The sequence below is a fragment of the Paramisgurnus dabryanus genome, chromosome 21, assembly GCF_030506205.2.
Source record: "Paramisgurnus dabryanus chromosome 21, PD_genome_1.1, whole genome shotgun sequence".
NCBI classification, from domain to species: Eukaryota; Metazoa; Chordata; class Actinopteri; order Cypriniformes; family Cobitidae; genus Paramisgurnus; species Paramisgurnus dabryanus.
The window spans coordinates 26,831,984-26,858,776 of NC_133357.1; the positions used below are offsets into that span (position 1 = coordinate 26,831,984).

The 26,793-nt window shown below is 38.2% G+C and overlaps 3 protein-coding genes across 3 annotated transcripts; 2 read left to right on the top strand and 1 right to left on the bottom strand.

The window, feature by feature from the left end:
• Positions 1-324: 324 nt before the first annotated feature.
• Positions 325-6,429, bottom strand: ndnl2 (necdin-like 2). The gene is made up of 11 exons (XM_065286445.1): positions 6,339-6,429; positions 6,151-6,198; positions 5,797-5,907; positions 5,301-5,364; positions 5,099-5,178; positions 4,937-5,019; positions 4,290-4,369; positions 2,418-2,460; positions 2,276-2,338; positions 1,098-1,212; positions 325-538 (listed from the first exon to the last, which is right to left on the bottom strand). Exons 2-11 carry the CDS (start codon positions 6,187-6,189, stop codon positions 458-460), a joined length of 759 nt encoding a protein of 252 aa, XP_065142517.1. The 5' UTR covers positions 6,190-6,198; positions 6,339-6,429; the 3' UTR covers positions 325-457.
• Positions 6,430-7,998: 1,569 nt separating this feature from the next.
• LOC135775882 (mitochondrial carnitine/acylcarnitine carrier protein) lies at positions 7,999-15,979 on the top strand. The gene is made up of 9 exons (XM_065286446.2): positions 7,999-8,241; positions 8,733-8,807; positions 9,393-9,520; positions 9,610-9,700; positions 12,089-12,206; positions 12,353-12,425; positions 12,497-12,606; positions 13,863-13,984; positions 14,210-15,979. Exons 1-9 carry the CDS (start codon positions 8,026-8,028, stop codon positions 14,270-14,272), a joined length of 996 nt encoding a protein of 331 aa, XP_065142518.2. The 5' UTR covers positions 7,999-8,025; the 3' UTR covers positions 14,273-15,979.
• Positions 15,980-16,390: 411 nt separating this feature from the next.
• On the top strand, positions 16,391-25,767 carry tafazzin (tafazzin, phospholipid-lysophospholipid transacylase). Its single transcript, XM_065286448.1, has 11 exons — positions 16,391-16,506; positions 17,122-17,261; positions 17,346-17,474; positions 17,583-17,628; positions 21,663-21,748; positions 22,345-22,425; positions 22,513-22,554; positions 22,629-22,691; positions 24,262-24,314; positions 24,801-24,878; positions 24,961-25,767. Exons 2-11 carry the CDS (start codon positions 17,150-17,152, stop codon positions 25,060-25,062), a joined length of 792 nt encoding a protein of 263 aa, XP_065142520.1. The 5' UTR covers positions 16,391-16,506; positions 17,122-17,149; the 3' UTR covers positions 25,063-25,767.
• Positions 25,768-26,793: the final 1,026 nt, after the last annotated feature.

The following is a 26,793-nucleotide window of genomic DNA, read 5'->3' on the forward strand; positions in this document are numbered from 1 at the left end:
CAACTAATCAAGATCTAAAGAGTCACCTAAAAAACTACAGGTATGTAAGGTTTTAACAGGGTTGGAGCTAAAACCTGCAGGAGGTCGGCACCCCAGGACCGACCTACCCCTGGTACAGAGTAAAGTCACATTCAACCATGTAACACAGAGATCATCTGATAAGAGTGAATTAAAATGAAAGTGAATTTGACTGCAAAATATTTATCTGTATTAAAGCTTGAGCTAAAAAAAAATTTGAAGCAAATAAAATGGGCAATATAATACACAACACTAAACAAGCATGAGACTACAGTACTGATAATAAATACAAACCTGCTAGCAGAATATTGTAAAAGAACTTTATTTTTATTACAAACAATAAATAAAAGAGACAAAACAACTCTACTACTAAAGAAGTATGAAAACAAAAGCATTACACAAGGCATGTGTTGATTGAAGCTGAAGGTGACGGGTCTGTTTATGATCTTTGGCTACTCTCAGCAGCAGCATTGGCTTCTTTGAACTGTTGACTCCAGCTCTGAGGATCCTGATCATGAAGCTATGAAAGAAAACAACACAACCATGAACAAACACAACACAAGAGTCAACATGATTGTGTTCATTTAAAACTTTATTAATCCAAACAAAGAAACAGAAGAGCCCATTAACTGATGAAAGACGATGTCTTACGCTATGGAAATCAAGCCCTATATTCTTATTTGAGAGGACATATGGCTGTACTGATGTTCAGAACCACAGCAGACCCCATCAAGTGAAAGCAATATGAATTATACACATTTACACAACTTTTAATGAAAACTAATAAAATGCTATTTATGTGCAACCACTGAGTGCTGGATTGTATGTGCATGTCACCATGTTGATGTTTTTATTACTCAAGATAAAAATAATTAAAAAGATAAAGTAATTTTAATGAAAGCATTGACACTTCAGTGTTAAGCCCATTGGCTGTCTGTTATTGAGAGTTTCTGGATCATTCATTTGTTAATAGTGGGTGGATGTGAGATTATTTGAAGAGTTTCTGGGACAGATCAACCATCTTTACAGCTTTAATAAGACAAGAAAGAGCATCTGTACCACCGGTGAATGAAACAAACCTCAGCGACAAACTCCAGCAGCTTGAGTTTAGACGTCTCGTGCTCGGCACGCAAACCCCAGCGAATCTCAAACTCCACCGGCTCAGTGTGAGGAATCTTCACGTACTCCAGATATCTACAATCAACACAAATACAACTCTTTATGTATGAATGATAAAAAAACTGATTACTTTCAACTCTAATGTTATAAAATGAAGATATAAAAGTGATTTATTCACAATGTTAAAATTGTATGTGATTAAATTAAATCAGCTTTCTAAAACATCAAATGACTTTAATCACAGTTAGAAAATGAATGATTTCATGAAAATCTGACTTTTTCCATGTTTAAGTGCTATAATTGGGTCCCCAGTGCTTCTATCAACCTAGCAAATGTGATAAAGATCAACCCAGCAACTTAGTTTTGGTAAACCATTCTCTGCAAGCATGTAAAAAAGTAGGTAATTGAAATTTGGCTCCCCTAGTGATGTAAGAAGGGGATAATACCACCCCTTAATCTGCACTGCCCAATCATGGCACTGCCATTTAGTGCAGAGATCAGCTCATTTGCATTTAAAAGGACACACCCACAAACGACACATTTTTGCTCACACCTACAAAGTAGCAATTTTAACTTGCTATAATAAATTATCTAATCTTATAACTTCACATATGTACTCTGGGGACACCAAAGATTTGACATCTTAAAAAAGTCTTGTGTAATGTCCCCTATAATGCACCTTAAGTTGCTTTGGATTAAAGAATTCGCCAAAAACATCAATGATCTTCGTGAAATCAATTCACTTTTCATAGAAGAAACAAATCTGCCCAATTTTTCCCCTCTAAGGTCTATTTTGATAAGAGTATTTACATCAGTAACACTCCATACAACTCAAAGCATTCATTTCTTATCACCAACTGTTATCATAGCATTATGAAAGGTTTATTAGTCAAATAAATGTCAGGAGTCGTTTGACGGAGGTGAATGTTTTCTTTCATTCATCCTTCACTCCACACAACTCCTTTATTCTGTATGGTGTGATATAAACCACCTGCTCATGATCTCTGGAACAGCAGCTCTGAACACACCAACATCTGTCTCAGCCTGGATTTGAACCCACAACCTTCAGCTCCATCATTCACAGCTCTTACACACTGAGCTAACGGTCAAGACGAGTGATTAAGAGCCATTAACTCACTTCTGCCTCACAAACTCTTCTGTCACCAACTTCTTCACATCACCAAACTCCTCGTGCTTCTCCCTGTGAGGGGACACAACTCAATGTCAGACACACAGCATTAAAACCACTGAGGATCCCAAATTAGATGTTTTACACTAACCCTGCATCCACTCCCAGTTTCTTCAGTGTGTTCCACACCAGATCTACAGAGAAAAAAACACACTTGAAATATATATCTGCCTCTTAACACCTTAAGATTAATTAACTTTATTCATCAAATCTGTGTCAATGAGTTCAGTGAGAAACCAAAAAGCACTCAGGACCATTAACACATCATCATCATGTTCAGAAAAGATTATTACATCAATCACAGCTCTATAATCAGGATTGTATTATTAAATTGACTTTCTGTTTAGATGACACTCATGATGTTGACATATCCACAACACTCTTTACTACAGTTGTGTCACTCACAAAACAAACACTTATTGTGATTACTTTTCAAACAAGTTTTAAAAATGAACCAATACGATTATAAATGAATACTGAAACAAGCGGTCTCACTGATCTCTCTGTCATAAACACATACGACTGTTCATTCTTTTCTTTTTAACGCCATACCAGCTTCTACGATGATCAGGTCAGGTTTAATTATATACAATAAAACAAAAAAATGTTTGAGATACATTTTGTTAGACTAAATTTGCATTCAACTGTTCAATTACAACCTTAAAGGCAATAAATGATTTTTAACAGTTTTTTGATAAAGTAAACTGTAAAGGGCTGTAAACATCAAGTGGACAAATGACCGTACTGAATTTTAATTGAACCAGATTGTTGCCACATTTACACCGAAATAACTGTACACCGAATACACTGAAAATAACTTTTATTATGGCATTGCTAGTATCCGCACAACCGGCGCAACGTCATAGAATGTCTCTGAACAGGTTAACGCCCACTTTTGGGGGAAACAAACTAGACCTCCCATTGACTTCCATACAAAATAGAGGAACAAAGCAACAGTCGTACACACCCGGCAGACGTAAATAACTTAAGAAATCACTCAGATTAAACATGACGAGTAATTATCTGTCCACCCTGCCTGCCATAGAGCGCGAAAGATACATTAACACATTTAATTTGGTCATTATAAAAACATGTCTCTTTCATTCTCACAGCGTCAAATTTAAGTGACAACGCTCCCTATTGGCCAGAGGTGTCTTTCCCGGACATTTGAAAGTTACTTCGTATTTATATATTATGTCTTTATATTTAGAGCAGTGGTTCTCAAAGTTTTTCAGCGTGCGGTCCCTTTTATGTACGGTGCATTCCTTCGCGACCCCCCTAAACGTAAAACGTGCTAAAACGTTAATTAAACGTGCTAAAATTATAATTAAACTAAAAAAAATTAATTATACAAAGTAGTGCTGTTGATTATTAGCCTTTTTTTAGCTTTAATTACACAGAATTTTATGATAAATTAATGTATTTTATAAAATGTCATAAAACTGGGGGCCCCCTGGCACCATCTCGCGGTCCCCAGTTTGAGAACCACTGATTTAGAGTACCGAGTGCACTTTTCTGTCCAGCCATACAACTAACTAGCTTAGCGATATTTACAGCAATCACTGGATAGCGCTGTTACACAAATTTGACGTTAGGAGAATGAAAGGGACAATTAAAGGGTTTTTATATTGACCAAATTAAATGTGTTAATTTATCTTTTGCGCTCTATGGCAGGCAGGGTGGACAGATAATTACTCGACATGTTTAATCTGAGTGATTTCTTAAGTTATTTACGCCTGCCGGCTGTGTACGAACTGAAACGGCTTTGTTCCGCTATTTTGTATCGAAGTCTATTTTGTTTTCCCCCAAAAAGGGGCGGTGACGACTTTTACAGTCAAGTTCCCGGATGTGCCGGTAGTCCGTATACTGTGGTGTCATTTTCAGTGTGTTCATATTTAATATCCCTTTCTGTTGCTGTTCAGAGATCAGAAACAGTCATGAAACATAAGCATGGATTACTCACTCTCTTTGACAACACCTCCCTTCATAAAGATGACGCTGAGGATGACAAACAAAAGGCCGGTCTTTGGCTTTCCAGGACACCTGTATGATTACAAACAAACTCACTTGTGTTTTTAAGTCCATCGGCATCACAACTAACCATTATTTTCATAATCGATTAATCAGCCAATTTATCGACTACATTTACATTTATACATTTTATCCAAAGCGACTTATAATTGCTATATATGTCAGAGGTTGCACGCCTCTGGAGCAACTAGGGATTAAGTGTCTTGCTTAGGGACACAATGGTGTGTCACAGTGGATTCGAAACCCGGGTCTCTCACACCAAAGGCGAGTGTCTTATCCACTGCGCCATCATTTTCATTTCTTTTGTGTTTAAAATTAAAATGCAAAAGCATCAACCTGCAGAAAGAGTTTAAAAGCCCAAATTGGTTGAAAGGCTGCAGACCTGGCAACGCTGCCTTGCTGGTCACGCAGTGAGAAGAAGCGACTGATAAACATGCAGCTCGCATTGTATGAAGAAACAGCGCCCGATTTTAATTATAATCCCACCGCTCACTCTGGTGTGGGACCATTTGATGTCACAGACTAACTAAACGATAATTATCAAATTTATTAATTAGTTTGTTTATGTGTGAGACTTACATGCCAGGAACAAACTCCAGCTTATTTATCAGGATGTAAATGTGATTCTTGGGATCAATCTCCATCAGCTTAAATCCATACACCTGAATCAAACGCACAGATTACAACTGGACTTGTGAAGGATTTTAAGGTCATATAGTCTTTTCACCTCTTTATATGTACCTGATCAAATGTACGACACACTCGGTTGATAACCTCTGAATAGATGGGTTTATATTCCTTCATCACATGTTTGACAATATCTGAAACAAAATCCAAGAAAAAGAAACGCATACTGACAATTTAAACAATCAACTTTATTAGTTTCTCAAAAGACTCTTTAATATTAATATTTTAGAGAAGCAAACATTTTTTTTATCCAAACCTGCTCTTCGAACTGGTATTTTTTTCTGGTCCTTAACCAAGATGAACTGGACAACTTCTGCAACCTTGATTTAAACGCAAAAAAATTATAAACCTTCCAAGGCAAGAAACAGTGCATTCAGTTAAAAAAAATCTTCTTTTCTCTAAATGTTGAAACTTTGCTGAAAGTATAATTTTGTACATCACTTTTCATATTACTGGCTCTCTAAAATGAATCAATTTGTTGTTTTGGATAAATGTGTCTGCTAAATGCCTACATGTAAAACTATGCATTTGTATTTGCATTTAATCAGTATGTGTCTTTCCTGGGAATTGAACCCAGTGTCTTTGTGTCCCAAACACAATGCTTTACTAGCTGAGCTACATGCACAATGTCCTGCAGTCCAATCATCAGTCTGAAGGTTTAGTGTTTTATTAAGAGCTCAATTCAAACCTCTTCAACATCTGGAGTTTATGATGAAATTAATGTCATATTACACAAACATAATGATCTCTACCTTACGGTCGATTTGATCTGAAGTGAAGTTCTCACGAGCTCTCTGCGCTTGTGTTGATGTTATTTGACTTACGGTGACATCTTCATCATTATCATCATCCTCGTGCATCAACTGAGAACACACAATCACGCGCACACAACAAATTCAAAACTTCACTGATAACGTTACTGTTTATCATTTATATCAACGTAAATGTCTTATTTATTTATACTTAACAGCAAATCCACCACATTCAAATTCCTTTCATCTGTTTCAAATGAAAATTCGCTAGAATTGAACATCTGTATAACCATAAACAGTCACAGATGTAACCTCTGTGTAAAACAGTACAAGTTTGTAAATGTGATTTCTGACCCTCTGGACTTTGCTCTGAGACTTCTTCCTCTGAGACATCGCGAGAATCTGAGAAACACCAACATAATAATGAAAAAAATACATATGTCTGAGAACTTTACTACATACTGTTCAACGAAGCACCCGCTGATTGACTGAATTTCTAAGCACACGATATAAATCATAAACATAATATCAGATGCTCTTACCTGTCAGTAATATTTCATTTATTACGAAAATAAAACTCCCGGTCACTTCCTCGTGAAAAACGCGCGCAGATGATTATCATACTGCCACCTGCTGGACAACCATAGATATATACACTAGATGTCGCCTTGGGGCTCTGAGCATGCGTCAAAACCGCCGCCATCTTAGAACAGGGGTCTTGTCATTGGAAGTATCTAGGTAAAGCAGCTATCTCCGCCTGTACTTCGAATTCATGAACGATGCCGGACTTTTGTGCTGCGCATGGATGAAAGGGCTACTAGCACTATGCATTACAGTTAGAAAAAGTAAATTTTCATAAAATTAAAACTTTTGTTTTTTCCTGGACTAAACGCTAAATACATGTCTGACTGTTGAAACGAACCAAAAGAAAACAAAGAAAATCGCGTTCATGACGATTTATGGTGATTTTATTTCGGTTACACCATTGCCTACAATGACGCTGATGCGGGATTCCCCTGTTTCGGGATGGCGGCTCTAGTTGACGCATTCGGTCCAATGAACTGGCGTAGGCAAGGCGACATCTAGTGTATATATCTATGCTGGACAACTGCGTCATGACTTCCGTTCCGCCCACATCTCTGTCATGTCATTGGCTTCCGCTTTATAGTTATAATAATAAATATTATTGCTGGTGTTTAAAATTAATACTTTTTTATAATTATAATTATTTTAGATTTTTTTTGTGTCTTTTTAATTGTGCTAATTTTGTTGACCTACATAATTAGTTATGCTACTATTTGGACTTATTGGAATTTTTAAAAATCCTCCTTATCGTTTGTTATTGTATGTTTCTTGTTTTATGTGTATGCTTCTTAGGCAATATTGCAAGTGCACAAAATCATGTCATGAAAATACCTTTACATTGAAAAAAATCAAAATATATTTAATAATACCTAGACATAATAAATACATACCATAGACTGTAAAAATAGATGCGCTGAGCGCTTTGGTCCGTTGCTGCGATTCGTCAAGGCCATTTGCGACCTGACAGTATAAGCTACTGACCTGTAACACTGGCCGTTTCTCAAATCGAAGGCTTCGTCCTCCAGAGGTCGCATACGTCATAAAGACTTAATGTTAATATTTATAAAAAAATATTATAAAGTTGACTGTTATTCATAGTTAATCGTAAATTGTTGTAATACGCTTATGACTTTGAAACGTATGCTCAGTTAGCTGAAATAAACCAAGTTTGATGACGTATGCAGCCTGCATATGCGACCTCCGGAGGCTGCAGCCTTCCGATTGAGAAGCGGCCACTGTGTGCACTTGAATCAATTGGAATTTCAACATTGCTACAAACATAAGATATGCCTTTCCAAATGAATAAGCTAAATATGAAACAAAACAGTTTCAGTCAGGTCTAGTCTAGTCTAGTGGTTAAAGGGTTGGGTTTATTGCTCGAGAGTTCCGGTTCGAGTCTCGGGGATTGCGACCCGCAGCTCTGTGTGTTCACGACTTGTGTACCCACTGGGATCGGGTTAAATGCAGAGGGTACATTTCGAGTATGCCTTCCATACTTGACAAACAAACTTTCATACAAATGCATAACATTCTTTTGAATTATTACAGCGGGTTACAAAAGCAACTTTGGCTAAAACACAGAGACACATGATTTTCTGTGCAATTCATAGAATGGCCACAAGAGGACAGTATCAGACTGAATGAATGGGTAAATTTAGTGAAATTATGGTTAAAAGTCCACTAAGACTCAGAGCTAATGGTTTGCGAGGAGAAACTGTAAAGTTTTCTTCAGTATGTAGTGTAGTGCAGAGCCTAAAGATGACTGGAGAGAAAAGAGTTTCTCCTCTGAAGAACTTTGTGGCTGGAGGGGTTGGTGGTGTCTGTCTCTTATTTGCTGGACACCCACTGGACACTATTAAGGTAAAACTTAAAAAGACAGAGATGTGTAAAACTCAAATTCATGACAATAACAACGTAAAGTCGACATAGTCAAATAAATATTCACTCTTAGATGTGTCATTGTATGGGATTACTGTATCATTTTCATTGGTTTTGTATTTTATATTTGCATTGTTTTTTATTTATATTTTAATTTTATTTTACAAGCTCAGTAATACTTAGACTGCTACATTAAAAGTGTTATTCCAAAACACTTATAAAAGATCAAGAGTCAAAGTCAAGAGTTTGACTTTTTTTTAAGACAATGTTTAAAATCTATTTCTTTCATGTGTGTTTGATATTTTGAGAACACTACATTAAATAAGATGATGACACCGGACTCCAGCTCTGTTCATCTGGCTTTTGTGTGACTATACTGATAACTTATCCACAGACTACAGACATGTGCTTTATCTCACACATCCGCAGAGATCAATGTGTGTCTCTCTAAACTCCTGTTTGTGTTATCGCAGGTCCGTCTACAAACACAACATTCTGTTCTCTACAGAGGGACATACGATTGTCTCAGAAAAACTCTGTCTAAAGAGGTGATTGAAGCTCTCTTTAAACTTCTGTAGACACATTTCTATGTAGTTGCTAACCTAAAAACTATTCCAACACAGATATCAATGAGACGACCCAGGGGAGGGACTCACACTTTTTAACCAATCAGAAGCACACTCTGCCTGTCAATCATTTCACATGATGTTTGTGGAGGGTGGGAGTGGTCTAATTCAGTGTCAAAGTCTAAGGAAATTCACTGAAAGGCTTACAACACCTCTGATATAAAGATTCCTTTGATTCGTTTTAGTACTTTGATATATTATGATATAAGACGTCTGTAAATTATAGTTGATTCTGTGATCCACATCTGGTTTTCCTTTATGACCCAAACTTTACACTTGACACAGATATTTCTTCACCTGCTCATGTAATCTTTAATGAAGTAAAAACAGGACTTTGCCTTATTATTGAATTTGTCCCTTTGTTCACTTAGATTTAATAGTACCAAAATTTGCTTAAGCCCCATAACACACACAATGATCAAAATGACACCTGTCTTTATAGTTCTTATCTCTGTCTCTGCCTGATGTTTTTTTTTTCAATCACATCTACTTTTTTAATGACTCCAGGGAATATTTGGCTTATATAAAGGGATGGGTGCTCCGCTAGCTGGTGTGACCCCTATGATGGCGATGAATTTCTTTGGCTTTGGGCTTGGAAAAGACTTCCTGCAGAGTGACCCCACCATCCCACTAACGTTAGTACAGTAATGTTGTGTTTTCATGTACGTGCTAGTAAAGTCTCTGTATATACATACGCATCTGATCCTCTTGTAAATATTGGCAGGTACTCACAGATCTACCTGTCAGGGATGCTGGCTGGAGTCTTCACCACTGTGATCGTGGCTCCGGGAGAGAGAATCAAGTGTTTACTGCAGGCAGGGCACAAACATTACACACATTATTACACACCTGACCTGTGTATGTGTGGAGGGAGGTTGATTTATGTGGTCTATGGGTTAAGTTAGGTTTGGACTTGACTCTGTGAAGATGTTCATTTAGCTCCACTGGTAGAGCATCGTGTTAGCAGCACAAAATGTTATGGCTTTGATTCCTAAGGAAAAACAGCTACTGATAAAACCTATAGCCTGAATGTACTGTAAGTCAACAAATGTTCTGTGTACATTTAAATTCTCCTACTGCACATGCAGAGAAACTTGCCATGTTTAACCGAGAAATACAATAATTCATGTTTTGGCACAAGCAGGATATATTGCAGACTACACATAGATGCGTCAACTTTAGCTGAGATTTGCTGCTTACAGTCAATGCCATTTTAAAAATATAGTTACACGTTGCAATAAGGTTAAATTTGTGAAAGGAAAACAACACAATTTTTCAATATTTAATATGTTCTTACCTCAGATTAGACTAATAAATACATATCTATCTTTTTTCAATGCGTGCACTTAATCTTTGTACAGTGGGTCGTGAATGTGTTAGCATTTAGCCTAGCACCATTCATTCCTTAGGATCCAAATAGGGATGAATTTAGAAGCTACCAAACACTTCCATATTTTCCCTATTTAAAGACTGTTACATGAGTAGTTACACGAAAAAGTATGGAGGCATAAATAAAATGCGGATAAAAAATGGGAACACTATTGTATGGCAGAAGAGCATCTAGTTTGCGGCACTTCGATTTTGGATGCAGTAATATTGACTGAAGTTTGAGCAAGAGGGGGAGGAGTCAGGAGTGATGATGTTACTGCGCGCTGAGCAGTGCCGGCGCCAGCCGAGCGCTGATGAGGGGGCGTCTAAAATACCAGAGGGGGCGATCACATGAATGCATATAATTCCCCCAGCTAGAAAATACATAGGTTTGGTACATTAAGTTTTAAAGTGTTATAAACAAACATCTCTGTAATACAACCACAAAAACTACAGCTATAGTGAGCAACGTACAGAGCTCTGAACAATACAACAACAACAAAAAACCGCATACCTAACGTTACATATTAGCACAACACTGCTCATTTGAAGTTCAGACCCAGAGGTAGAAATACATTTTACGTAATGGTGGGGGGCAGTGTTGGCAAATAGAGTTGATGGTTTTAGCCCAAAAACGGTCCAAACGCAAGATTTTATCAACATTTTGGTTCAATTTGATCATATAACGTAGTTGCTGTATAATGTAGTAACTGCCACAAGTAATGCACCAAAAGCTAGCGATTAAGCAGCTAGAGAACCACAATAGCAAAATGACAATAACTCGTTTACATATACAGCTATGCTGTAGGATAGGCTAATTCAAATTCGTTAATTATAAATTTAACAATGTCTGTTTTTTATCTATTTACTCCTGATAAACAGGTGTGTGAGAGATCGTACAGGCTTACCTTTAACGTTAAATGCAGAACAATAATAGGCTGTTGGTTGTACGTTGACTTGCAAGGATGCTGAAGAACATGAACATCTGAACTTTTCAAAACTATGTAAAGTCTGGCTGAAGTTCATGGTGCCCGAATTGACATAATGACAGCCGAACATTTGGATCTTTGCACCTGAAATGCTCCGATAATTCATCCACGCCACGGCATTAATTGATGTGTGACAATCCGGAGTCCGGTTTGTAGAACTTCCAATGCTATTTTCCATATATCCATTGCTACAGGGCAGGCCCAGGTCACTCTCACACTCCTGTTTGTAAATTTTTATATAATTTCCCACTTCGACATCTTGATTTCCCTCTGAGACTCAGAACGCAGGCTCATTGTCGGCGTGCCTCAAGCCGTCAACACAAACTTCTTCAACTTCAGGCGCGGCTGCAAGAACCAACAACCACATGACGTCAAAGTACCGCGAGAACGATTCGAGAAATCATACTAAGTGTCGTTTCGTCTCGCTCTCGCGGCATTTTGACGTCTTCGCCTGATGAATTCAAACAAGCCTATAGGCTACACATGAGTGGGCGTGTGTCACGGTAGAATACATGCACACTTGTTTTTTTGTTTTGTTAAATAATTAGACTTTAAAATTCACTTTAGGAAGACAATACACAAGGCAAACGTGATTTTTAAATAGCGCATTTTATCATTAAAATCCCATTCAACATTAATGGTGATCTGAGGGGGCGGGATAGTGCCAGTGAGGGGGCGACGCCCCCTCACGCCCCCTCGTGGCGCCGGCCCTGGCGCCGAGGTCGAAGTGCTGCAAACTAATTAACTAACATTGTGATTAAGCGCAGTGTGAAAGCCTTTATGAGATCATTTTTATGTCATGTATTGACCTCTACATAATATTTGTGTATTGCATTTGTGTTTTAGATTCAGTCGTCAGCTGGTCAGATCAAGTATGCTGGACCTGTTGACTGTGCACTCAAATTATATAAGCAACAGGGAATATGCAGTGTTTACAAGGGCACTGTACTGACTCTAATCAGAGGTGTGTAGAAACAGTGAGAGAGAGTTAGCACATTGTAAATGGCTGTATTAACCAATTAACATTCAGGAAGTATTTCATAATAAATATGAATGATTTTTTTTAAGAGTTAAATGTGATAATCACTTCTTTTCTTTTGGTGTATTCAGATGTGCCTTCAAATGGTTTATACTTTCTAACATATGAGTACCTTAAAAAAGCTCTGACCACTGAAGGACAGAGGTAAGTGTCACTAGTAAATAATAATTTTAATGTTTGGATAAAGGTTTAATATTATTTTCCTTAATGTCTAGTGTTTCTCAGCTGAGCACATGGAGAGTTCTTCTGGCAGGTGGGGTCGCTGGAGTTTTAAACTGGCTGGTTGCATTGCCTGCAGATGTGCTGAAGTCAAAGTACCAAACAGGTACGAAACACAGGCACTTCATTGTCTGTGTCCGAATTAGCCCCCTATACCTTTAAATAGTGCTCTACTTGAGGGAACATCAATTTTTAGGGGTGTCCAAAATCATAGTCAACATTGCTAAGTGCGCTCATTCAACCCCACAATGCACCACAATAATAAGAGTACAACCGATGAACACTCACAGCTACTCGTTTCCTTTTTACTTTTTCTATCTCTGTGGATAATAGTGCCCACACTGTAGCACTTCCGGCGAGCTCAAGTGTCCGAATTCACTCGAGTGTTTACGAGAATAATCACGGTATTTTAAAGGTTCATTGTGTACATTTTAGAAGGATCTCTAGACAGAAATGCAATATAATCTACATAACTATATGATCAGTGGTGTATAAAGACCTTACATAATGAACTGTATTGTTTTTATTACCTTAGAATGTGCCGCTTTTATCCACATACACCGACAACATGTTTGTCCTTTGGCGGCTACTGTAGAATCTCATTGTATGTTTCGAAATTGAGGTTGTTTGCAATTTGCAATCTCATCAGTAGCCGCTAAAAAATACATTACACCTTTAAGATACTTTTGTGGAAAATGCCCGTTCAAGTGCAAACATGAACTCCGGTAGCATTTGTGTCTTTACTGTTTGCGTGTATTTGTGCGCTGTCTAAAGCACTGCGATGAAGCACAAGCTCAATGGGGTGCGTTAAATGTGTTAAACATTTTAACGTGTTGAATTTAAGGTAATTTACTGTTTTTATTTATTTATTTTGCTTGTTATCAGAGATAATCCACTCTAGTGGGACTCTACAAAATCTGCTTAAAGAGTTTGCTTGAAATCTACTTAATCTTGGTCTCGGGTCATTGAGTAATACTGCTTTGTTCCGTTGTTCCAAAATCCATAAAGTCATGCTAATTTACAAGAAAAAATTTGTTTGATGCACCTGTTTGAGGGTTTTGCATCTGAGCTTATATAAAAAAAAAATCGCAGAGACCACACATTTATGGCAGAGACATGTTTGCAGCACTTCATTTACAATAGAAGTAGGGAGGAGTTGCAGTCACAAGCTCTTTTTAACACTCTTCATTTTGTTAAATATTAATAAATCCCACAAATAGCAGCAAAGGGTGACTTATAAATAATGATGAAATAGGGAGATAGAGGTTTTTGCTGACGGCGACAATTTGTTTCTTATTTGATTTGTATACGAAAAAGGTAACAAATGTTCGCATGACTCACTGTTGTGACTCTGTCCTGCAGCTGCTGATGGACATTACAAGGGTTTAGTAGATGTGTTACGAACTCTCTTACGAAACGAAGGTCCAAGAGGTCTCTATAAAGGACTGAGCGCTGTCATGTTACGAGCATTTCCCGCCAATGCCGTGAGTAAATATACGTAGACATTGGCAACACATTAAAGGAAAAGTTCACTTAAAAATGTAACTTATGAACACACAAGTTCAGAACACTATGGCTAATATTGATACTTGGGGGAAATCTGAGAAATATCTGCATCTGAGTAATATTTAAATGTTACTATATAAAATATATTTAATGCTGAAATGAGAAGTAAAATTGTTGATGCTATGTGTTTCTTCTTCTTTCAGGCATGTTTTCTGGGTTATGAGTTTACATTGAAGTGTTTCAGCTTTATTGCTCCACATTACTAATTTCCAGATGGCAACTTATGTGTTTATGGTATTTAAGTTCAGAATGGTTTTATATGGATGTGACTTGAATCTTTCTATTTATAACTCAACACAAGATGACAGAATTGTGTCAAAAGATTAATATACAAAGGATGTAATTTAAAAAAAAGTTTGTAATAACATCTGTTACTTTTTAAGAAGTTACCATAACTAAGGGGTTGTGTACACCAAAACTTTTAAACGCGGCTGAAAACGCTTGGACAACGCCGAATGCCAGCTGTTTTTCAACTCTTGGTGCTCAGCACTGAGCGCGGAAAAACTGCTGTGCGCCGGTTTTCAGCGCGGAAGAAAACCGCTAGCTGCTGGCTTATTTGAAAAACGCTGAGCTTCCATTGGAAACAATTGAAAACATGCGCCGGCCGCGGGCGTAAAAGTTTTGGTGTACACAACCCCTTAGTGGTTCTCAAACTTGGGGGGGGGGGTCAGATGATGCCAAGGGAGCGCCATATATTTGGTGTTATTAAACCTCAGAAAACTAAGGCTACTAACCAACAGCACTGCTTTGTATCATTTTCAAAGTTTGAGATTGGTTTATGTCATGAATTTTCTTTGGGTTGAGGTGGACGCAAAGGTATGCACCCAGGCCTGCAAAAGGGGGGCAGCGCACACCAAAAAGTTTGAGAACCACTGCTTTAACTAGTGATAATTGAAAAATCATGTATTATTTATAAGATGGAAATGTCATGCTGCTATTATTGCATGATTTGCTTTAATTTAAATATTTATCTGACTCCATTATAGTTATTACGTTAAATCTGTTGTTTAAAGGTGTAAAGCTATTTTATAAAAACTGATGGGAAACTGTAGGATTTATTCAAATAATGTAAATGAATAATGTATAAGATAATGTATTAGAAAAAGCCACAAATGAGTTTAAATGTTACCATGAAGATTACAATCAGGTTAGCTTCCTGTGCTGTCAGTGTTAAAAAATAAAAGATTACAAAGCCTTTTTTTAACGATAGTAATAAACGTTGAGCATGTGTGTTGCAGTAAATCGTCACAACAGTGAGTTACAAGCATCTCCCTGATCATAGGCTACATTTACTCCTATATACCCCTTATAATCAAAGCACTGTTATATACTGAGACCCGCAGGGCTGTGTGCCCGGTCCACTCACAACTATGCATCAAGGCATATCTCCAACCACATAGTTCTCACTGACATGGTTATGATAGGAGATTCCTAGACCTGATGGACTTATGCAGAATCCTTGAATGTGGACAAACCTTAAGAAATGATTGCTGACCCTACAAGAGTATAAAACAAGCACTCACCACTCTGTGGAAATCATCAAGGATGTCAAATTCTTTGTGTTCACATGACGGGAAACCTCACCTCCAAACCCCTCCATCCTTATCACGTTTAACAGAGACTTTTCTCAAGAGTGTGCAGAGGAGGTGCCCATCTTCATAATACAATATATTTTGTCACTTACTGTAATTTGTTTCTAGTTGACCAGTTCTCCTTTGCTAATTAAACATAACGATGATGCTTACTTGACAAAACGAATGAAGTTTTTGTGACAATTAAACAAGCTAAAAAACTATTTTGAAGCAGTCTGTAAGGTTTGTGATCTCATGTTGTGTGTTCTTAGTGGTAAATGTTATCTAAGTTAATATAAAGTGGTCAGAGAGAAATTTGGATACTTCACCCTCAGGTTAGGGTTAATGATGTGGATGGTCCATGTTAGGGTTGAAACTACGTTGCAGCCATGTGTATTGAGACAGTGCCATCCCTCCCTTACAAAATTAACCATGTTTTTTATCCAATCATATTAATATATTAGTAATTATTATTAATTCATACAGGTTTAGAACAACATGAGGGTGATTAAATGATGACAGAATTTTCATTTTAAAGTGAACTATCCCTTTAACGTTTCTCGTCGTTGTACATGAACGTGCTCAGTGCTGGATGTGAAGGATGACAAGCAGTCGCTCCAAATAAACAGAAAATTGCGTTTCTTTTAATTGCTCTGTTGTATTTTTCTCGAGTGTATTTAAATCGGACAAATTATGAGACACAATTGTGCAACTCCGTTTAGTTTACACATCAAGATAGTTTTGGGCAAAGGAATGTTCACTTCTGATTGGAATTTTCCCTATAACTACAACTCCCAGCATGCATTGTTCGTGAAGTGTTATACTTCCGGTAGCTGCAATTCCGCTTTTATCAGCTGGCTGGACGGAAGGTGGGATACACGAACAATATTTTCACAATACATCAATACTGTATTTCTTAACATAAAAGCTGAAAATAATGAAAAGCTTTGCCTAACTAATTAAGCTCATGTAATAGTAGTGGTCATTGCGCTTTTGACCTTTTAATACGCATGCGTACTGCAAGAAAGTTTTATACACTCATGTTCAGCGTTCGGCGGAATTTAATTTGACACTAACAAGAATTACTCGAGATGTGTGACTAACTAAAGTCAGTTTTACAAAGCCAACTACAGATTGAGTTACTAAGTTTTATATGTGATCTAAGTGGAGTAAAACAACAACCGTTACATTGCAACACACACTTGCATTACGTTACATACAGTGTGTACTGTGTACATAATTTTTCTATTTTGTCTTTTGTCTTGCTATGTTGTGTGTCTGACACCATGGGTCTGAGGAAAACGTAGTGTCAGTCATCTGTATGTCTTGTACATATAGCAGGAATAAAAAACTGACTTTGACTAACATAAGAGAACTTGAATTCATGTTTTTTTTTTATTGTGCTTTTAACAAGAATACAACAACTCGTAGAGGTAACAGCATATATAAAAAAACTCAAAAAACTTGAATTCATGTGTTGTCAGTGCTGTGGATGAATGCCTCTTGAGGTGAATGATGCCCTTGGAGGTGGCCTGGCCTTTCCCACAATGCCCCCGTCTGGGCTGGAGGATATCCAGTCGTCTGATCATGGGGATGGTGGGATCATACAGTTACCTTTGGACCAGTGAGTCTGTTGTTTCTCCTCATCTCTAATGTAAATTTAGCGATATAAATGAAAGCGTCTAACTCTGACTTTATCTCTCTGTAGAGCATTTTAACTCTGTAATAGTGCACAATCGGGATGTTTTGCTCAATTTGGTGGATGAGCGTCCCCGGGACACGCCTCTTATCACCTTATCTAATCATCAGTCCTGTATGGACGATCCACACATTTGGGGTAGGTGGAGTGTAAGCTATGTATGTTTTTGACTAAAATTAATTTCTCTTCCGAATGATATATATTAAAGGGTTATACGTGTGTTTTTGTTTGTACTCCTTACTTTAGGAGTCCTGAAGCTTCGGCAGCTCTGGACCTTTAACAGAATGAGATGGTGAGTCCGTCTGTGTGAGTGAGTGAGTGAGTGAGTTTGTGAGCAAATGTGTTTGTGAGTGAGTTTGTGAGTGTGTTTGTGAGTGAGTGAGTGAGCGAGTAAGTTTGTGAGTGAGTTTGTGAGTGAGTGTGGGTGCGAGCGAGTTTGTGAGCCAGTGAGTTTGTGAGCGAGTGTTTTTTTGATTGAGTGAGCGAGTGTGTTTGTGAGCGAGTGTGTTTGTGAGCGAGTGAGCAAGTGTGTTTGTGAGTGAGTAAGGATGCGAGCGAGTTTGTGAGCGAATGTGTTTGTGAGTGAGTGAGCGAGTGTGTTTGTGAGTGAGCGAGTGTGTTTGTGAGTGAGCGAGTGAGTTTGTGAGTGAGTGTGTTTGTGAGCAAGTGTGTTTGTGAGTGAGTGAGTTTGTGAGTGTGTTTGTGAGTGAGCGAGTTTGTTTGTGAGTGAGTGAGCGAGTGTGTTTGTGAGTGAGCGAGTGAGTTTGCGAGTGAGGTTGTGAGTGAGTGAGTTTGTGAGCGAGTGAGCAAGTGTGTTTGTGAGTGAGTAAGGATGCGAGCGAGTTTGTGAGCGAATGTGTTTGTGAGTGAGTGAGTGAGTGTGTTTGTGAGTGAGCGAGTGAGTTTGTGAGTGAGTGTGTTTGTGAGCGAGTGTGTTTGTGAGCGAGTGAGCAAGTGTGTTTGTGAGTGAGTAAGGATGCGAGCGAGTTTGTGAGTGAATGTGTTTGTGAGTGAGTGAGCGAGTGTGTTTGTGAGTGAGCGAGTGTGTTTGTGAGCGAGTGTGTTTGTGAGTTTGTGAGTGTGTTTGTGAGTGAGCGAGTTTGTTTGTGAGTTTGTGAGTGTGTTTGTGAGCGAGTGTGTTTGTGAGTGAGCGAGTGAGTTTGCGAGTGAGGTTGTGAGTGAGTGAGTTTGTGAGCGAGTGAGCAAGTGTGTTTGTGAGTGAGTAAGGATGCGAGCGAGTTTGTGAGCGAATGTGTTTGTGAGTGAGTGAGCGAGTGTGTTTGTGAGTGAGTGTGTTTGTGAGCGAGTGTGTTTGTGAGTTTGTGAGTGTGTTTGTGAGCGAGTGTGTTTGTGAGTGAGCGAGTGAGTTTGCGAGTGAGGTTGTGAGTGAGTGAGTTTGTGAGCGAGTGAGCAAGTGTGTTTGTGAGTGAGTAAGGATGCGAGCGAGTTTGTGAGCGAATGTGTTTGTGAGTGAGTGAGCGAGTGTGTTTGTGAGTGAGCGAGTGAGTTTGTGAGTGAGTGTGTTTGTGAGCGAGTGTGTTTGTGAGCGAGTGAGCAAGTGTGTTTGTGAGTGAGTAAGGATGCGAGCGAGTTTGTGAGTGAATGTGTTTGTGAGTGAGTGAGCGAGTGTGTTTGTGAGTGAGCGAGTGTGTTTGTGAGTGAGTGTGTTTGTGAGCGAGTGTGTTTGTGAGTTTGTGAGTGTGTTTGTGAGTGAGCGAGTTTGTTTGTTTGTGAGTGAGTGAGCGAGTGTGTTTGTGAGTGAGCGAGTGAGTTTGCGAGTGAGGTTGTGAGTGAGTGAGTTTGTGAGCGAGTGTGCGAGTGAGTTTGTGAGCGAGTGTGTTTGTGAGTGAGTGAGTTTGTGAGCCAGTGAGTTTGTGAGTGAGTATGCAAGTAAGTTTGTGAGTGAGTGAGTTTGTGAGCCAGTGAGTTTGTGAGTGAGTATGCAAGTAAGTTTGTGAGTGAGTGAGTGTGCGAGTGAGTTTGTGAGCGAGTGTGTTTGTGAGTGAGTGAGTGAGTGAGCGAGTGTGTTTGTGAGTGAGTATGCAAGTAAGTTTGTGAGTGAGTGAGCGAGTGTGTTTGTGAGTGAGCGAGTGTGTTTGTGAGTGAGTGTGTTTGTGAGCGAGTGTGTTTGTGAGTTTGTGAGTGTGTTTGTGAGTGAGCGAGTTTGTTTGTGAGTGAGTGAGCGAGTGTGTTTGTGAGTGAGCGAGTGAGTTTGCGAGTGAGGTTGTGAGTGAGTGAGTTTGTGAGCGAGTGTGCGAGTGAGTTTGTGAGCGAGTGTGTTTGTGAGTGAGTGAGTTTGTGAGCCAGTGAGTTTGTGAGTGAGTATGCAAGTAAGTTTGTGAGTGAGTGAGTTTGTGAGCCAGTGAGTTTGTGAGTGAGTATGCAAGTAAGTTTGTGAGTGAGTGAGTGTGCGAGTGAGTTTATAAGCGAGTGTGTTTGTGAGTGAGTGAGTGAGTGAGCGAGTGTGTTTGTGAGTGAGTATGCAAGTAAGTTTGTGAGTGAGTGAGTGAGTGAGTGAGTTTGTGAGTGAGTGAGCGAGTGAGTTTGTGAGTGAGTATGCAAGTAAGTTTGTGAGCGAGTGTGTTTGTGAGCGAGTGTGTTTGTGAGCGAGTGAGCGAGTGTATTTGTAAGTGAGTGAGGATGCGAGCGAGTTTGTGAGCCAGTGAGTTTGTGAGCCAGTGAGTTTGTGAGCGAGTGTGTTTGTGAGTGAGCGAGTAAGTTTGCGACTGAGTTTGTGAGTGAGTGTGCTAGTGAGTTTGTGAGCGAGTGAGTTTGTGAGTGAGTGTGCAAGTAAGTTTGTGAGTGAGTGAGTGTGCGAGTGAGTTTGTGAGCGAGTGTGTTTGTGAGTGAGTGAGTGAGTGAGTGAGCGAGTGTGTTTGTGAGTGAGTATGCAAGTAAGTTTGTGAGTGAGTGAGTGAGTGAGTGAGCGAGTTTGTGAGTGAGTGAGCGAGTGAGTTTGTGAGTGAGTATGCAAGTAAGTTTGTGAGTGAGTGAGTGTGCGAGTGAGTTTGTGAGGGAGTGTGTTTGTGAGTGAGTGAGTGAGTGAGTGAGTGAGCGAGTGTGTTTGTGAGTGAGTATGCAAGTAAGTTTGTGAGTGAGTGAGTGAGTGAGTGAGTGAGTTTGTGAGTGAGTGAGCGAGTGAGTTTGTGAGTGAGTATGCAAGTAAGTTTGTGAGCGAGTGTGTTTGTGAGCGAGTGTGTTTGTGAGCGAGTGTGTTTGTGAGCGAGTGTGTTTGTGAGCGAGTGAGCGAGTGTATTTGTAAGTGAGTGAGGATGCGAGCGAGTTTGTGAGCCAGTGAGTTTGTGAGCCAGTGAGTTTGTGAGCGAGTGTGTTTGTGAGTGAGCGAGTAAGTTTGCGACTGAGTTTGTGAGTGAGTGTGCTAGTGAGTTTGTGAGCGAGTGAGTTTGTGAGTGAGTGTGCAAGTGAGTTTGTGAGTGAGTGTGCAAGTGAGTTTGTGAGTGAGTGAGCGAGTGAGGGAGTGAGTTTGTGTGTGAGTAAGCAAGTTAGTTTGTGAGTGAGTGTGCGAATGAGTGAGTGTGCGAGTGAGTTTGTGAGTAAGTGTGGAAGTGATTGTGTATCGATTCAAAATTGATTCTCAAAGGCCACAAATCGATTTATTTTTATGAAATAACCTGATCCTGTTTGATCAAGGATGTGACTGTTCTGACTTTTTTCAGCATACATTTTTCATCTTGCATCAAAATTGTATTGTATTTAACATAATTGTATGCATTTGAAAATTAGAGATGGGTTCTGTTTTAATCTACCCACTTGTACCTAAAATAAAAGAGTTTAATATACAGGTTTGTGGTTATTAATTTCTTTTATAATTATTACCCACTTGTAAACTTATGTTCACTGTTCTTTTTATAAATATAGTATTTGTATTGAATCTATATTCATCGAGTTGAATCGAGTATTTAGTATAAAAACCGAGCTGAGAATCGAAATCGTAAATCGAACCGAGAATCAAAATTGAAACGATTTGATAGCTTGCGAATCGAATCGATCTGGAACATCTGAATCGATACCCAGCCCTAAGATTGTGCGACTGCAAGTAGGTTTGTCAGTGAGTGAATGTGCGAGTAAGTAAATGTGTAAGTAAGTCGGGTGGGTGGGTGAGTGTGCGAGTGAGTTATGGCGCTTTTCCATTGCATAGTACCCCACGGTTTAGTTTAGTTTGGGTCGGGTCAGCTCACCTCACAGAGTGTGAGTGAGTGAGTGAGTTTAGTAAGCGAGTGAGTCAGTCTGTGTGAGTGAATCTAGAGAATGATGTGAAACTCTTGTCAGATGAACTTCATGTTGTTTTTTTCTGGCTGTGTTCAGGGCTCCTGCTGCATCTGATATCTGTTTTACAAATAAGTTTTATTCCAGCTTCTTCAGCAGAGGAAAATGTGTGCCTGTTGTTAGAGGTAAGGTCACACATGCCACTCTTTATATCTTAGCTCAGCTGTTTGTTCTATTTTATTGGGATGTTATGTATACTGAAGGTGAATAAACACATGATAGTTTTGGTCTGATGTGGTGAAAGAGACCTTACAGATGAATTAAGGATTTGACATGTAGCTAATTTCTTTGATTGTATAAGGCTAATTAGAAATAGCATGTGTTAGCCATTCAATAAGTGTTCAACTAGTCAAATATTTAATCAGCAATTATCTGCGCAGACAAAGTGTCTTTCCCTACAGCCAGCCTTATATCTGTTCTTATATAATAATCTGTGTGAAAAACAACATAAGCATGATAACCCCAGCGGTTTATTTGGGTTGTTTTCACATAAGCTTTTGTTTTTTTATTTTTTGTTTGTTTGATCATACGCATTGCTTAATGTTTTCAATATAATGTAGGCTTTTATTAATTTTTGTTTAATCTAAACATATAACAAATAATATGATCACCAACGCTTTTGGAAAACACTGGTGTGTAAATAAGGTTAAAGATGTTAAAATGTTAAGGTTATAATGTTAAAGACTTTATTTACAAATCTTGATTTGTCTGTGGTTTTCAGGAGATGGTGTATATCAGAAAGGAATGGATTTTCTCCTGGACAGACTGAATTGTGGGGATTGGGTGCACATCTTTCCAGAGGGTAAACTTAGCACAGCATTTCTAATTTTACTCTGTGTAATATTTATTATGTGCTATAACAGTCAAAGAAAACATGTTCTCTTTCCAGGTAAAGTAAACATGACTGGAGAGTTCATAAGGCTGAAGTGGGGTAAGATTTATACTCAACACCCTGTCTTCTGTTAATGATAGTTTTCAGTTATTTTAATTGTTGTTTTTTTACAGGAATTGGACGTTTGATTGCAGACTGCTCTCTTCACCCAATCATTTTACCTATGTGGCATATAGGCAAGTACATACAATCCTCTTCTTCAGGTTTTACAATAAGATGATGTTTAAACACTGTTGAAGGAGTTCACATCTATATTGGACTCTTATTGGCTGCTTTAACTTCATTATTTTACAGAACCCTGCAGGTCACCTTGACCGGTAAACAAGACCAGATCAGTTTTAAATTTGACAATTTTGAGTACAAATTTGGCACATTTTTCCAAAATTAGGGTGTACAGTTTGCAAAACTGAAAAGACGGATTGCGAAAGCATGGGCATGGGCACAGTTTATGAATTTATAGGAACAGATTGCAAAAGCTGAAGGGAGTTTACAAATCTAAGAGCACGGATAATAAACTCATGCATACGGTTGTGGGCACGATTGCGGGAGTCTCTTGGCACAATTGGTAAAATGACAAGACGAATGACAAAGTAACTGGTAAATTTGGTGTAACCTGCAATATTATGTTGTCACAGAAGAATGAATATTAGTAATAATAATTGGAGATACCAAGATTGGATATAAAAATAGAAGAATATTTGGGAAAAGTGGTGTCTTTAGGTTTTTGTCTTTTTTGCACTTTGTGCTTCAAACAGGGTTCCCACGGGTCCTTGAAATCCTTGAAAGTTTGTGAATCTGGGAAAAAAAATTCAAGGTGCTGGGAAGTTTTTAAAAATAAGCATAAATAGATACAGGTAATTAAAAGTGCTTGAATCTTTTTTGTGCAAGACGTTTTCTGGAAAATAAAATCTATATTATTACCGGTGTTGTGCAGGATAACAAAATAAAAATTCTAGACTTTTTAAGAACACGTGCTAAACTGTTAGTTTTAAATGTTTATATCTTCTGTATGCGAGTGTTGATTCATCCCAAAATGCTTTTTTGAATAGTTGTGTTTGACAAATTAAAACGTCTCGGGTTACGTATGTAACTGTTGTTCCCTGAGAAGGGAACGAGACGCTGTGTCTCCCTTGCCATACTTTCTGCGTTCCTGTAACGTCGTCTTTTGGCAATATTTCAGATAGCGATATACTTCCTGGCTCACGCGTCACCCTGTCTTTGTGGTTAAGCCTCACCATTGGTTGAATTTGATATACACATTCAGACGCACTTACCCCTGGAGGCGTCCCTAAAGTGTCACCGCAGTGACGCAGCGCGAGTTCCCTCGAAAGTGAACTGTAACAATGTATCTTAAAAGGTAACACAATGTAACCTTGCTCTCACTTGAAATGTGTCCCCACCTTTAGTCCTTGAATTTGGGGGTATTGGACCTGGAAAGTCCTTGAAAGGTCCTTGAATTTGAAGTTAACAAAGGTGTGGGAACCCTGTTCAAAAGATGAACGCACTTGTGCTCACAGGAAACACATGTCAGCCCAGTGAATCATCTGAATGATTCAGTGATTCATATCATCATTATGTCTATAGAAATATTTCTACATAGAGTGTGAGATTTGAGCTGAATAGACAGAAGTTCAGATGAGTTTAACATGACACATAATTCTCCATTTTTATTTAAAGTATTCTTTGTCTCAAGTCTCTTTAAAATGTTTATTTAACTGTAAATATATTGCTATATGTTACTTTTAGGAATGGAAGATGTCCTGCCAAATACAACTCCATACATCCCTCGAGTTGGACAGGTAAGATACTGCACTTTTACAGAAGAGTTTTGACTTTAAAGAGGACATTTCAGGTAAATCTGACCTTTTCCATGTTTAAGTGTTATAATTGTGTCCCCAGTTCTTCTATTAACCTAGAAAATGTGTAAAAGATCAACCCAGTAACTTTTGTTTTGGTGTTGAAATCATTCTCCGCAAGCATGTGAAAAAATTGGAATTTGGCTCCCCTTGTGATGTAAGAAGAGGATAATACCATCCCTTAATCTGCACTATCCAACCACGGCACTGCCATTTAATGCAGAGATTTGTGTTTAAAAGGACACACCCAAAAACTACACATTTTTGCTCACACCTACAAAGTGGCATTTTTTACATGCTATAATAAATTATCTATATGATAATTTCAGCTAGAACGTCACATATGTACTCTGGGGACACCAAAGATTTATTTTACCTCTTAAAAGTCTTGTGAAATGTCCCCTTTAAATGTATTTCTCTTTTCTGCAGAAAGTAACCGTCCTAGTTGGAAAACCGTTTACAGTCAAAAACCTGGTAAATGGATTGAAAGCGGAAAACTCGAGTCCGGTACGCATACAGAAAGTTAAGTTTTGATGTTTTGTTTTGATGTTTTACACTTGATTTTGTAATTGAGTCGTGTGCTCTTCAGATGGAAATGCGCAAAGCGGTGACAGACTTCATTCAAGAGGAACTCTGCAGTTTGAAAGACCAAGCTGAGGCTCTCCATCAGAAAATAAAGAGCTACACGTGAAGATCTGTGAATAAAGACATATCAGAGAAATGAAGGAAACCTGATGATTTCAACATGAACAGAAGACTTGAGCAGAAGGAAAACAGAAATCTGTTGTTATTATAAATGATCATTGAAGAGGGATTATCTTCTGGCTATCATGTCTAAGAGGAAGTGGATGAGAATGAATGATTTATATGATAAAATGTCAATTTTGACTAGAAATGCCTTACAGACTGTGAAGCACAATATGTTGTGTTTTCATGATGCACTATCAAATGATTTTTGCATTTGCAGTTAGGATGATAACAGTTTTATTAGTAAAATACTTTTTTGTCATCACTGATATAAGAGAGTCAAATGCATAAATGTAAATTTAGGAGATGTTTGCAGAAGTAAATTTCATTGATTTGCTGATTTTTTATGCTGTGACCTGATGAAACCTCTCCCTCAACAAATGTGCTGCAGCGTGGATGTTACAGAAGACATTGTTTATGATTTAATATGTGAGAAGTATGAAAGTTTCTTACTTAAACCCATTATTTTACTTCAGAAGACATTTATTAACCCACTGGAGTCATGTGCTTCTTTAATGGGTGCATGTTCTTTTTAAGCTTCTGAAACTGTTCAATATTTAATCAGGAATGGGATAATTGTCCTTTATAATGTCTGATTAAATGATGAAATGCAGCTACATTCTCTTATCTTAATAAATGGTACATAATGCATAGCGTAAAAGTCAATTTTTTATGTATATTTAGTTTATTTATACACATTCTAGTGATAAATAAAGTGTGTGCGGGGTTCTGGTTTGATAGGAGACAGCTATGGCCTAAATGAAATACCGTGAAATGTTGGGGTTAGGATGAAAACAGCGATCATCCGAAAAGATTTCACCAGATTTTGGTCGTAACTGTCTTGTCGATCTTAAAAACTTTTTAACATAAATCAGTCCCCACCTTTATGTCTCTTAATAACTTTAAATATCAAGCAAGTCCTGCATTTTATTTTCAAATACCTGCATGTTTTTAAACCGAAACCAAGATGTCAGACATGACAGCCATCTTAGGTTAATCATTCCCCTCTCAGAAAACGTACAAATAAAGATCATTTTAGATGTTTCATAACTAGAGTATTTGAATCGCTAGACGAGGGATTAATGTCTACTTATTTTTTCTGAAAACCTCCCACTCATTTAGACAGAATGGGTCACATATGTAACTGTGCTGAAAGACCCAATAAACGCTTGAAGGTGATGTACAGTCAACGCTCTCAAGTTCAACGCACATAGGCACAAGCTGTATGAGGCTTTGAAAATGAGAAGTTCCATGCCTATTGTTAATGAGAATCAAGATGTCTTTTTTCATTAAAATTTTGTAATAAATAATTAATAAATATTTACAGTTATTTAAGTTATAATTATAATAAAAGCAAAAATGCATTTAAAATGCCATTTTCATGTAATATGACAAACTTCCGGTTTAAGACACGCCCACTTCCGGTGCCATCCGAATAAAAATACAGATACAAATAATTTTGAGATTGTTACAGATACAAATACAGATAAAAATACAGACTCCGCTGCACACCCCTACCTGTGCACAGGTTGTAAACTTGTCAAGGGTCTGGGTCTCACGTGACGATGATTGTTTTTTTTTCACTGTAATGCGCAACTACAGTGAAAGCACAACTTTTCCATTCAGCTAGGTTCCTCGACCATCACGCCTTCCAAGACGGCCAAAAACCTGGGAG